General features: G+C 45.3%; 1 protein-coding gene across 2 annotated transcripts in view; it reads left to right on the top strand.

Moving 5' to 3' along the window:
* Positions 1-593: 593 nt before the first annotated feature.
* SYT11 (synaptotagmin 11) overlaps positions 594-15,771 on the top strand; it is a 35,040-nt gene continuing 19,862 nt past the window's right edge. For both annotated transcript variants that reach the window (XM_075261417.1, XM_075261416.1), the window contains exon 1: positions 594-753. In XM_075261417.1, the coding sequence (XP_075117518.1) occupies positions 720-753 (34 nt within the window). In that variant the 5' untranslated portion in view covers positions 594-719. The remainder of the gene's footprint in view (positions 754-15,771) is intronic.

Genomic DNA, 15,771 nt, shown 5'->3' with positions numbered 1-15,771 from the left:
CAAACCACCCAATACCCCCACCCCCCCCACCCCCCCCCACCCCACTTTACTCGCTTTGGCAATGCCAAATATCTATTCGGACGTGCCAATAAAGCTTGTTTGATTGATTTAGAGGTAAGCCAATCACAGAGCATTTAGAGAAGTGAGGAGAAGCCAATCCATGACGGCCACGTCATGGCTTATTCCTGATGCTAACGCTTCCTCATTTAGATGTGACAGGCCGCTCGGGTATCTCCGGCAGACTCGGGGCGGGGCAGGACTCGGCCGCTCGGGTATCTCCGGCAGACTCGGGGCGGGGCAGGACTCGGCCGCTCGGGTATCTCCGGCAGACTCGGGGCGGGGCTGCTCTCGGCCGCTCGGGTATCTCCGGCAGACTCGGGGCGGGGCAGGACTCGGCCTCTCGGGTATCTCCGGCAGACTCGGGGCGGGGCTGCTCTCGGCCGCTCGGGTATCTCCGGCAGACTCGGGGCGGGGCAGGACTCGGCCGCTCGGGTATCTCCGGCAGACTCGGGGCGGGGCAGGACTCGGCCGCTCGGGTATCTCCGGCAGACTCGGGGCGGGGCAGGACTCGGCCGCTCGGGTATCTCCGGCAGACTCGGGGCGGGGCCGGCGCTCACATCAGGACCAGCCGCATCTCCCGGAGCTTCATCATCATCATCATCATCATCAGGCCGGACATGCAGTGAAGGCCCAGCCCGGAGCGCACACACCCGGTCACCATGGCGGAGATCACCAGCCTCGCTCCCAGCTTCGGTAAGTAGCAGTGCGGGCCCGGGACAGAGGCCGCGGCACTAGGAGGGGGCCCCGATATACCTCAGTGTGGCCCCTGTATACAGCAGTGTAGCCTGTATATACCTCAGTGTGGCCCCTGTATACAGCAGACTGGCCCGTATATACCTCAGTGTGGCCCCTGTATACAGCAGACTGGCCCGTATATACCTCAGTGTGGCCCCTGTATACAGCAGTGTAGCCTGTATATACCTCAGTGTGGCCCCTGTATACAGCAGTGTAGCCCGTATATACCTCAGTGTAGCCCCTGTATACAGCAGTGTAGCCTATATATATACCTCAGTGTGGCCCCTGTATACAGCAGACTGGCCCGTATATACCTCAGTGTGGCCCCTGTATACAGCAGTGTAGCCTATATATATACCTCAGTGTGGCCCCTGTATACAGCAGTGTAGCCTGTATATACCTCAGTGTAGCCCCTGTATACAGCAGTGTAGCCTGTATATACCTCAGTGTAGCCCCTGTATACAGCAGTGTAGCCTGTATATACCTCAGTGTAGCCCCTGTATACAGCAGACTGGCCCGTATATACCTCAGTGTGGCCCCTGTATACAGCAGTGTAGCCTGTATATACCTCAGTGTGGCCCCTGTATACAGCAGTGTAGCCTGTATATACCTCAGTGTAGCCCCTGTATACAGCAGTGTAGCCTATATATATACCTCAGTGTGGCCCCTGTATACAGCAGTGTAGCCTATATATATACCTCAGTGTGGCCCCTGTATACAGCAGTGTAGCCTGTATATACCTCAGTGTAGCCCCTGTATACAGCAGACTGGCCCGTATATACCTCAGTGTAGCCCCTGTATACAGCAGACTGGCCCGTATATACCTCAGTGTGGCCCCTGTACACAGCAGTGTAGCCTGTATATACCTCAGTGTAGCCCCTGTATACAGCAGACTGGCCCGTATATACCTCAGTGTGGCCCCTGTATACAGCAGTGTAGCCTGTATATACCTCAGTGTGGCCCCTGTACACAGCAGTGTAGCCTGTATATACCTCAGTGTAGCCCCTGTATACAGCAGACTGGCCCGTATATACCTCAGTGTAGCCCCTGTATACAGCAGACTGGCCCGTATATACCTCAGTGTAGCCCCTGTATACAGCAGACTGGCCCGTATATACCTCAGTGTAGCCCCTGTACACAGCAGTGTAGCCTGTATATACCTCAGTGTAGCCCCTGTATACAGCAGACTGGCCCGTATATACCTCAGTGTGGCCCCTGTATACAGCAGTGTAGCCTGTATATACCTCAGTGTGGCCCCTGTACACAGCAGTGTAGCCTGTATATACCTCAGTGTAGCCCCTGTATACAGCAGACTGGCCCGTATATACCTCAGTGTAGCCCCTGTATACAGCAGACTGGCCCGTATATACCTCAGTGTAGCCCCTGTATACAGCAGACTGGCCCGTATATACCTCAGTGTGGCCCCTGTATACAGCAGTGTAGCCTGTATATACCTCAGTGTAGCCCCTGTATACAGCAGACTGGCCCGTATATACCTCAGTGTGGCCCCTGTATACAGCAGACTGGCCCGTATATACCTCAGTGTGGCCCCTGTATACAGCAGTGTAGCCTGTATATACCTCAGTGTAGCCCCTGTATACAGCAGACTGGCCCGTATATACCTCAGTGTAGCCCCTGTATACAGCAGACTGGCCCGTATATACCTCAGTGTGGCCCCTGTATACAGCAGTGTAGCCTGTATATACCTCAGTGTAGCCCCTGTATACAGCAGACTGGCCCGTATATACCTCAGTGTGGCCCCTCAGACCCCCGCACCGGATCACTGTAATGTGATGTCAGCGGCCTTGTTGTTATGATGACGTCATCAGACCCTTTCTATGTTTATGATAGTGACGTCATATGAAGAGGACAGGACATATATGTATGAGAGGAAGTCACATGTAGAGACAGGACACGTATGTATGAGAGGAAGACACATGTAGAGACAGGACATGTATGTATGAGAGGAAGTCACATGTAGACACAGGACACGTATGTATGAGAGGATGTCACATGTAGAGACAGGACATGTATGTATGAGAGGAAGTCACATGTAGAGACAGGACACGTATGTATGAGAGGAAGACACATGTAGAGACAGGACATGTATGTATGAGAGGAAGTCACATGTAGACACAGGACACGTATGTATGAGAGGATGTCACATGTAGAGACAGGACATGTATGTATGAGAGGAAGTCACATGTAGACACAGGACACGTATGTATGAGAGGATGTCACATGTAGAGACAGGACACGTATGTATGAGAGGATGTCACATGTAGAGACAGGACAGGTATGTATGAGAGGATGCCACATGTAGAGACAGGACACGTATGTATGAGAGGATGTCACATGTAGAGACAGGACAGGTATGTATGAGAGGATGTCACATGTAGAGACAGGACACGTATGTATGAGAGGAAGTCACATGTAGACACAGGACACGTATGTATGAGAGGATGTCACATGTAGAGACAGGACACGTATGTATGAGAGGATGTCACATGTAGAGACAGGACAGGTATGTATGAGAGGATGTCACATGTAGAGACAGGACATGTATGTATGAGAGGAAGTCACATGTAGACACAGGACACGTATGTATGAGAGGATGTCACATGTAGACACAGGACACGTATGTATGAGAAGATGTCACATGTAGAGACAGGACACGTATGTATGAGAGGATGTCACATGTAGAGACAGGACACGTATGTATGAGAGGATGTCACATGTAGAGACAGGACACGTATGTATGAGAGGATGTCACATGTAGAGACAGGACACGTATGTATGAGAGGATGTCACATGTAGAGACAGGACACGTATGTATGAGAGGATGTCACATGTAGAGACAGGACACGTATGTATGAGAGGATGTCACATGTAGAGACAGGACACGTATGTATGAGAGGAAGTCACATGTAGAGACAGGACATGTATGTATGAGAGGATGTCACATGCAGAGACAGGACACGTATGTATGAGAGGAAGTCACATGTAGAGACAGGACATGTATGTATGAGAGGATGTCACATGTAGAGACAGGACATGTATGTATGAGAGGAAGTCACATGTAGTGACAGGACACGTATGTATGAGAGGATGTCACATGTAGAGACAGGACACGTATGTATGAGAGGATGTCACATGTAGAGACAGGACAGGTATGTATGAGAGGATGTCACATGTAGAGACAGGACACGTATGTATGAGAGGATGTCACATGTAGAGACAGGACAGGTATGTATGAGAGGATGTCACATGTAGAGACAGGACACGTATGTATGAGAGGAAGTCACATGTAGACACAGGACACGTATGTATGAGAGGATGTCACATGTAGACACAGGACACGTATGTATGAGAGGATGTCACATGTAGAGACAGGACACGTATGTATGAGAGGATGTCACATGTAGAGACAGGACAGGTATGTATGAGAGGATGTCACATGTAGAGACAGGACATGTATGTATGAGAGGAAGTCACATGTAGACACAGGACACGTATGTATGAGAGGATGTCACATGTAGACACAGGACACGTATGTATGAGAGGATGTCACATGTAGAGACAGGACACGTATGTATGAGAGGATGTCACATGTAGAGACAGGACACGTATGTATGAGAGGATGTCACATGTAGAGACAGGACACGTATGTATGAGAGGATGTCACATGTAGAGACAGGACACGTATGTATGAGAGGATGTCACATGTAGAGACAGGACACGTATGTATGAGAGGATGTCACATGTAGAGACAGGACACGTATGTATGAGAGGATGTCACATGTAGAGACAGGACACGTATGTATGAGAGGAAGTCACATGTAGAGACAGGACATGTATGTATGAGAGGATGTCACATGCAGAGACAGGACACGTATGTATGAGAGGAAGTCACATGTAGAGACAGGACATGTATGTATGAGAGGATGTCACATGTAGAGACAGGACATGTATGTATGAGAGGAAGTCACATGTAGTGACAGGACACGTATGTATGAGAGGATGTCACATGTAGAGACAGGACAGGTATGTATGAGAGAATGTCACATGTAGAGACAGGACACGTATGTATGAGAGGATGTCACATGTAGAGACAGGACACGTATGTATGAGAAGAAGTCACATGTAGAGACAGGACATGTATGTATGAGAGGAAGTCACATGTAGTGACAGGACACGTATGTATGAGAGGATGTCACATGTAGACACAGGACACGTATGTATGAGAGGATGTCACATGTAGACACAGGACACGTATGTATGAGAGGATGTCACATGTAGAGACAGGACACGTATGTATGAGAGGAAGTCACATGTAGAGACAGGACACGTATGTATGAGAGGAAGTCACATGTAGAGACAGGACATGTATGTATGAGAGGAAGTCACATGTAGTGACAGGACACGTATGTATGAGAGGAAGTCACATGTAGTGACAGGACACGTATGTATGAGAGGATGTCACATGTAGAGACAGGACAGGTATGTATGAGAGAATGTCACATGTAGAGACAGGACACGTATGTATGAGAGGATGCCACATGTAGAGACAGGACACGTATGTATGAAAGGATGTCACATGTAGAGACAGGACACGTATGTAAGAGGATGTCACATGTAGAGACAGGACATGTATGTATGAGAGGATGTCACATGTAGAGACAGGACATGTATGTATGAGAGAAAGTCACATGTAGAGACAGGACATGTATGTATGAGAGGAAGTCACATGTAGTGACAGGACACGTATGTATGAGAGGATGTCACATGTAGAGACAGGACACGTATGTATGAGAGAATGTCACATGTAGAGACAGGACACGTATGTATGAGAGGATGTCACATGTAGAGACAGGACAGGTATGTATGAAAGGATGTCACATGTAGAGATAGGACACGTATGTATAAGAGGATGTCACATGTAGAGATAGGACACGTATGTATGAGAGGATGTCACATGTAGAGATAGGACACGTATGTATGACATGATGTCACATGTAGAGACAGGACATGTATGTATGAGAGGAAGTCACATGTAGAGACAGGACACGTATGTATGAGAGGATGTCACATGTAGAGACAGGACACGTATGTATGAGAGGATGTCACATGTAGAGACAGGACACATATGTATGAGAGGATGTCACATGTAGAGACAGGACAGGTATGTATGAAAGGATGTCACATGTAGAGATAGGACACGTATGTATAAGAGGATGTCACATGTAGAGATAGGACACGTATGTATGAGAAGATGTCACATGTAGAGATAGGACACGTATGTATGAGAGGATGTCACATGTAGAGACAGGACACATATGTATGAGAGGAAGTCACATGTAGAGACAGGACACGTATGTATGAGAGGGTGTCACATGTAGAGACAGGACATGTATGTATGACATGATGTCACATGTAGAGACAGGACACGTATGTATGAGAGGATGTCACATGTAGAGACAGGACACGTATGTATGAGAGGATGTCACATGTAGAGAAAGGACACGTATGTATGAGAGGATGTCACATGTAGAGACAGGACATGTATATATGAGAGGAAGTCACATGTAGAGACAGGACACGTATGTATGAGAGGATGTCACATGTAGAGACAGGACATGTATGTATGAGAGGATGTCACATGTAGAGGGGAGGACATGTATGTATGAGAGGATGTCACATGTAGAGACAGGACATGTATGTATGAGAGGAAGTCACATGTAGTGACAGGACACGTATGTATGAGAGGATGCCACATGTAAAGACAGGACATGTATGTATGAGAGGAAGTCACATGTAGTGACAGGACACGTATGTATGAGAGGATGTCACATGTAGAGACAGGACACGTATGTATGAGAGAATGTCACATGTAGAGACAGGACACGTATGTATGAGAGGATGCCACATGTAGAGACAGGACACGTATGTATGAGAAGAAGTCACATGTAGAGACAGGACATGTATGTATGAGAGGAAGTCACATGTAGTGACAGGACACGTATGTATGAGAGGATGTCACATGTAGAGATAGGACACGTATGTATGAGAGAATGTCACATGTAGAGACAGGACACGTATGTATGAGAGGAAGTCACATGTAGAGACAGGAAAGGTATGTATGAAAGGATGTCACATGTAGAGATAGGACACGTATGTATAAGAGGATGTCACATGTAGAGATAGGACACGTATGTATGAGAGGATGTCACATGTAGAGACAGGACACGTATGTATGAGAGGATGTCACATGTAGAGACAGGACACATATGTATGAGAGGAAGTCACATGTAGAGACAGGACACGTATGTATGAGAGGGTGTCACATGTAGAGACAGGACATGTATGTATGACATAATGTCACATGTAGAGACAGGACATGTATGTATGAGAGGAAGTCACATGTAGAGACAGGACACGTATGTATGAGAGGATGTCACATGTAGAGACAGGACACGTATGTATGAGAGGATGTCACATGTAGAGACAGGACACGTATGTATGAGAGGATGTCACATGTAGAGACAGGACATGTATGTATGAGAGGAAGTCACATGTAGAGAAAGGACACGTATGTATGAGAGGATGTCACATGTAGAGACAGGACATGTATGTATGAGAGGATGTCACATGTAGATGGGAGGACATGTATGTATGAGAGGATGTCACATGTAGAGACAGGACATGTATGTATGAGAGGAAGTCACATGTAGTGACAGGACACGTATGTATGAGAGGATGTCACATGTAGAGACAGGACATGTATGTATGAGAGGAAGTCACATGTAGAGACAGGACACGTATGTATGAGAGGATGTCACATGTAGAGACAGGACATGTATGTATGAGAGGAAGTCACATGTAGTGACAGGACACGTATGTATGAGAGGATGCCACATGTAGAGACAGGACATGTATGTATGAGAGGAAGTCACATGTAGAGACAGGACATGTATGTATGAGAGGAAGTCACATGTAGAGACAGGACACGTATGTATGAGAGGATGCCACATGTAGAGACAGGACACGTATGTATGAGAAGAAGTCACATGTAGAGACAGGACATGTATGTATGAGAGGAAGTCACATGTAGTGACAGGACACGTATGTATGAGAGGATGCCACATGTAGAGACAGGACACGTATGTATGAGAAGAAGTCACATGTAGAGACAGGACATGTATGTATGAGAGGAAGTCACATGTAGTGACAGGACACGTATGTATGAGAGGATGTCACATGTAGAGATAGGACACGTATGTATGAGAGAATGTCACATGTAGAGACAGGACACGTATGTATGAGAGGATGTCACATGTAGAGACAGGACATGTATATATGAGAGGAAGTCACATGTAGAGACAGGACATGTATGTATGAGAGGAAGTCACATGTAGTAACAGGACACGTATGTATGAGAGGATGTCACATGTAGAGACAGGACACGTATGTATGAGAGAATGTCACATGTAGAGACAGGACACGTATGTATGAGAGGGTGTCACATGCAGAGACAGGACACGTATGTATGACATGATGTCACATGTAGAGACAGGACATGTATGTATGAGAGGATGCCACATGTAGAGACAGGACACTTATGTATGAGAGGATGTCACATGTAGAGACAGGACATGTATGTATGAGAGGAAGTCACATGTAGTGACAGGACACGTATGTATGAGAGGATGCCACATGTAGAGACAGGACATGTATGTATGAGAGGATGCCACATGTAGAGACAGGACATGTATGTATGAGAGGAAGTCACATGTAGTGACAAGACACGTATGTATGAGAGGATGCCACATGTAGAGACAGGACACGTATGTATGAGAAGAAGTCACATGTAGAGACAGGACATGTATGTATGAGAGGAAGTCACATGTAGTGACAGGACACGTATGTATGAGAGGATGTCACATGTAGAGATAGGACACGTATGTATGAGAGAATGTCACATGTAGAGACAGGACACGTATGTATGAGAGGATGCCACATGTAGAGACAGGACATGTATGTATGAGAGGATGTCACATGTAGAGACAGGACATGTATGTATGAGAGGAAGTCACATGTAGAGACAGGACATGTATGTATGAGAGGAAGTCACATGTAGTAACAGGACACGTATGTATGAGAGGATGTCACATGTAGAGACAGGACACGTATGTATGAGAGAATGTCACATGTAGAGACAGGACACGTATGTATGAGAGGATGCCACATGTAGAGACAGGACACGTATGTATGAAAGGATGTCACATGTAGAGACAGGACACGTATGTATGAGAGGATGTCACATGTAGAGATAGGACACGTATGTATAAGAGGATGTCACATGTAGAGATAGGACACGTATGTATGAGAGGATGTCACATGTAAAGATAGGACACGTATGTATGAGAGGATGTCACATGTAGAGACAGGACACGTATGTATGAGAGGAAGTCACTTGTAGAGACAGGACACATATGTATGAGAGGGTGTCACATGCAGAGACAGGACACGTATGTATGACATGATGTCACATGTAGTGACAGGACACGTATGTATGAGAGGATGTCACATGTAGACACAGGACACGTATGTATGAGAGGATGTCACATGTAGACACAGGACACGTATGTATGAGAGGATGTCACATGTAGAGACAGGACACGTATGTATGAGAGGAAGTCACATGTAGAGACAGGACACGTATGTATGAGAGGAAGTCACATGTAGAGACAGGACATGTATGTATGAGAGGAAGTCACATGTAGTGACAGGACACGTATGTATGAGAGGAAGTCACATGTAGTGACAGGACACGTATGTATGAGAGGATGTCACATGTAGAGACAGGACAGGTATGTATGAGAGAATGTCACATGTAGAGACAGGACACGTATGTATGAGAGGATGCCACATGTAGAGACAGGACACGTATGTATGAAAGGATGTCACATGTAGAGACAGGACACGTATGTAAGAGGATGTCACATGTAGAGACAGGACATGTATGTATGAGAGGATGTCACATGTAGAGACAGGACATGTATGTATGAGAGAAAGTCACATGTAGAGACAGGACATGTATGTATGAGAGGAAGTCACATGTAGTGACAGGACACGTATGTATGAGAGGATGTCACATGTAGAGACAGGACACGTATGTATGAGAGAATGTCACATGTAGAGACAGGACACGTATGTATGAGAGGATGTCACATGTAGAGACAGGACAGGTATGTATGAAAGGATGTCACATGTAGAGATAGGACACGTATGTATAAGAGGATGTCACATGTAGAGATAGGACACGTATGTATGAGAGGATGTCACATGTAGAGATAGGACACGTATGTATGACATGATGTCACATGTAGAGACAGGACATGTATGTATGAGAGGAAGTCACATGTAGAGACAGGACACGTATGTATGAGAGGATGTCACATGTAGAGACAGGACACGTATGTATGAGAGGATGTCACATGTAGAGACAGGACACATATGTATGAGAGGATGTCACATGTAGAGACAGGACAGGTATGTATGAAAGGATGTCACATGTAGAGATAGGACACGTATGTATAAGAGGATGTCACATGTAGAGATAGGACACGTATGTATGAGAAGATGTCACATGTAGAGATAGGACACGTATGTATGAGAGGATGTCACATGTAGAGACAGGACACATATGTATGAGAGGAAGTCACATGTAGAGACAGGACACGTATGTATGAGAGGGTGTCACATGTAGAGACAGGACATGTATGTATGACATGATGTCACATGTAGAGACAGGACACGTATGTATGAGAGGATGTCACATGTAGAGACAGGACACGTATGTATGAGAGGATGTCACATGTAGAGAAAGGACACGTATGTATGAGAGGATGTCACATGTAGAGACAGGACATGTATATATGAGAGGAAGTCACATGTAGAGACAGGACACGTATGTATGAGAGGATGTCACATGTAGAGACAGGACATGTATGTATGAGAGGATGTCACATGTAGAGGGGAGGACATGTATGTATGAGAGGATGTCACATGTAGAGACAGGACATGTATGTATGAGAGGAAGTCACATGTAGTGACAGGACACGTATGTATGAGAGGATGCCACATGTAAAGACAGGACATGTATGTATGAGAGGAAGTCACATGTAGTGACAGGACACGTATGTATGAGAGGATGTCACATGTAGAGACAGGACACGTATGTATGAGAGAATGTCACATGTAGAGACAGGACACGTATGTATGAGAGGATGCCACATGTAGAGACAGGACACGTATGTATGAGAAGAAGTCACATGTAGAGACAGGACATGTATGTATGAGAGGAAGTCACATGTAGTGACAGGACACGTATGTATGAGAGGATGTCACATGTAGAGATAGGACACGTATGTATGAGAGAATGTCACATGTAGAGACAGGACACGTATGTATGAGAGGAAGTCACATGTAGAGACAGGAAAGGTATGTATGAAAGGATGTCACATGTAGAGATAGGACACGTATGTATAAGAGGATGTCACATGTAGAGATAGGACACGTATGTATGAGAGGATGTCACATGTAGAGACAGGACACGTATGTATGAGAGGATGTCACATGTAGAGACAGGACACATATGTATGAGAGGAAGTCACATGTAGAGACAGGACACGTATGTATGAGAGGGTGTCACATGTAGAGACAGGACATGTATGTATGACATAATGTCACATGTAGAGACAGGACATGTATGTATGAGAGGAAGTCACATGTAGAGACAGGACACGTATGTATGAGAGGATGTCACATGTAGAGACAGGACACGTATGTATGAGAGGATGTCACATGTAGAGACAGGACACGTATGTATGAGAGGATGTCACATGTAGAGACAGGACATGTATGTATGAGAGGAAGTCACATGTAGAGAAAGGACACGTATGTATGAGAGGATGTCACATGTAGAGACAGGACATGTATGTATGAGAGGATGTCACATGTAGATGGGAGGACATGTATGTATGAGAGGATGTCACATGTAGAGACAGGACATGTATGTATGAGAGGAAGTCACATGTAGTGACAGGACACGTATGTATGAGAGGATGTCACATGTAGAGACAGGACATGTATGTATGAGAGGAAGTCACATGTAGAGACAGGACACGTATGTATGAGAGGATGTCACATGTAGAGACAGGACATGTATGTATGAGAGGAAGTCACATGTAGTGACAGGACACGTATGTATGAGAGGATGCCACATGTAGAGACAGGACATGTATGTATGAGAGGAAGTCACATGTAGAGACAGGACATGTATGTATGAGAGGAAGTCACATGTAGAGACAGGACACGTATGTATGAGAGGATGCCACATGTAGAGACAGGACACGTATGTATGAGAAGAAGTCACATGTAGAGACAGGACATGTATGTATGAGAGGAAGTCACATGTAGTGACAGGACACGTATGTATGAGAGGATGCCACATGTAGAGACAGGACACGTATGTATGAGAAGAAGTCACATGTAGAGACAGGACATGTATGTATGAGAGGAAGTCACATGTAGTGACAGGACACGTATGTATGAGAGGATGTCACATGTAGAGATAGGACACGTATGTATGAGAGAATGTCACATGTAGAGACAGGACACGTATGTATGAGAGGATGTCACATGTAGAGACAGGACATGTATATATGAGAGGAAGTCACATGTAGAGACAGGACATGTATGTATGAGAGGAAGTCACATGTAGTAACAGGACACGTATGTATGAGAGGATGTCACATGTAGAGACAGGACACGTATGTATGAGAGAATGTCACATGTAGAGACAGGACACGTATGTATGAGAGGATGCCACATGTAGAGACAGGACACGTATGTATGAAAGGATGTCACATGTAGAGACAGGACACGTATGTATGAGAGGATGTCACATGTAGAGATAGGACACGTATGTATAAGAGGATGTCACATGTAGAGATAGGACACGTATGTATGAGAGGATGTCACATGTAAAGATAGGACACGTATGTATGAGAGGATGTCACATGTAGAGACAGGACACGTATGTATGAGAGGAAGTCACTTGTAGAGACAGGACACATATGTATGAGAGGGTGTCACATGCAGAGACAGGACACGTATGTATGACATGATGTCACATGTAGAGACAGGACATGTATGTATGAGAGGATGCCACATGTAGAGACAGGACACTTATGTATGAGAGGATGTCACATGTAGAGACAGGACATGTATGTATGAGAGGAAGTCACATGTAGTGACAGGACACGTATGTATGAGAGGATGCCACATGTAGAGACAGGACATGTATGTATGAGAGGATGCCACATGTAGAGACAGGACATGTATGTATGAGAGGAAGTCACATGTAGTGACAAGACACGTATGTATGAGAGGATGCCACATGTAGAGACAGGACACGTATGTATGAGAAGAAGTCACATGTAGAGACAGGACATGTATGTATGAGAGGAAGTCACATGTAGTGACAGGACACGTATGTATGAGAGGATGTCACATGTAGAGATAGGACACGTATGTATGAGAGAATGTCACATGTAGAGACAGGACACGTATGTATGAGAGGATGCCACATGTAGAGACAGGACATGTATGTATGAGAGGATGTCACATGTAGAGACAGGACATGTATGTATGAGAGGAAGTCACATGTAGAGACAGGACATGTATGTATGAGAGGAAGTCACATGTAGTAACAGGACACGTATGTATGAGAGGATGTCACATGTAGAGACAGGACACGTATGTATGAGAGAATGTCACATGTAGAGACAGGACACGTATGTATGAGAGGATGCCACATGTAGAGACAGGACACGTATGTATGAAAGGATGTCACATGTAGAGACAGGACACGTATGTATGAGAGGATGTCACATGTAGAGATAGGACACGTATGTATAAGAGGATGTCACATGTAGAGATAGGACACGTATGTATGAGAGGATGTCACATGTAAAGATAGGACACGTATGTATGAGAGGATGTCACATGTAGAGACAGGACACGTATGTATGAGAGGAAGTCACTTGTAGAGACAGGACACATATGTATGAGAGGGTGTCACATGCAGAGACAGGACACGTATGTATGACATGATGTCACATGTAGAAACAGGACATGTATGTATGAGAGAAAGTCACATGTAGAGACAGGACACTTATGTATGAGAGGATGTCACATGTAGAGACAGGACATGTATGTATGAGAGGAAGTCACATGTAGTGACAGGACACGTATGTATGAGAGGATGCCACATGTAGAGACAGGACATGTATGTATGAGAGGAAGTCACATGTAGTGACAGGACACGTATGTATGAGAGGATGTCACATGTAGAGACAGGACACGTATGTATGAGAGAATGTCACATGTAGAGACAGGACACGTATTTATGAGAGGATGCCACATGTAGAGACAGGACACGTATGTATGAGAAGAAGTCACATGTAGAGACAGGACATGTATGTATGAGAGGAAGTCACATGTAGTAACAGGACACGTATGTATGAGAGGATGTCACATGTAGAGACAGGACACGTATGTATGAGAGAATGTCACATGTAGAGACAGGACACATATGTATGAGAGGATGCCACATGTAGAGACAGGACACGTATGTATGAAAGGATGTCACATGTAGAGACAGGACACGTATGTATGAGAGGATGTCACATGTAGAGATAGGACACGTATGTATAAGAGGATGTCACATGTAGAGATAGGACACGTATGTATGAGAGGATGTCACATGTAAAGATAGGACACGTATGTATGAGAGGATGTCACATGTAGAGACAGGACACGTATGTATGAGAGGAAGTCACTTGTAGAGACAGGACACATATGTATGAGAGGGTGTCACATGCAGAGACAGGACACGTATGTATGAGAGGAAGTCACATGTAGAGACAGGACATGTATGTATGAGAGGAAGTCACATGTAGAGACAGGACACGTATGTATGAGAGGATGTCACATGTAGAGACAGGACATGTATTTATAAGAGGATGTCACATGTAGAGATAGGACACATATGTATGAGAGGATGTCACATGTAGAGATAGGACACGTATGTATGAGAGGATGCCACATGTAGAGACAGGACACGTATGTATGAGAGGATGTCACATGTAGAGACAGGACAGGTATGTATGAGAGGATGTCACATGTAGAGACAGGACACGTATGTATGAGAGGAAGTCACATGTAGACACAGGACACGTATGTATGAGAGGATGTCACATGTAGACACAGGACACGTATGTATGAGAGGATGTCACATGTAGAGACAGGACACGTATGTATGAGAGGATGTCACATGTAGAGACAGGACAGGTATGTATGAGAGGATGTCACATGTAGAGACAGGACATGTATGTATGAGAGGAAGTCACATGTAGACACAGGACACGTATGTATGAGAGGATGTCACATGTAGAGACAGGACACGTATGTATGAGAGGATGTCACATGTAGAGACAGGACACGTATGTATGAGAGTATGTCACATGTAGAGACAGGACACGTATGTATGAGAGGATGTCACATGTAGAGACAGGACACGTATGTATGAGAGGATGTCACATGTAGAGACAGGACACGTATGTATGAGAGGAAGTCACATGTAGAGACAGGACATGTATGTATGAGAGGATGTCACATGCAGAGACAGGACACGTATGTATGAGAGGAAGTCACATGTAGAGACAGGACATGTATGTATGAGAGGATGTCACATGTAGAGACAGGACATGTATGTATGAGAGGAAGTCACATGTAGTGACAGGACACGTATGTATGAGAGGATGTCACATGTAGAGACAGGACAGGTATGTATGAGAGAATGTCACATGTAGAGACAGGACACGTATGTATGAGAGGATGTCACATGTA

This window comes from Leptodactylus fuscus, unplaced genomic scaffold, assembly GCF_031893055.1.
Source record: "Leptodactylus fuscus isolate aLepFus1 unplaced genomic scaffold, aLepFus1.hap2 HAP2_SCAFFOLD_129, whole genome shotgun sequence".
Taxonomy (NCBI): Eukaryota; Metazoa; Chordata; class Amphibia; order Anura; family Leptodactylidae; genus Leptodactylus; species Leptodactylus fuscus.
Note: the sequence above shows the minus strand (reverse complement) of the source record. Positions and strands in the feature narration are given on the sequence as shown.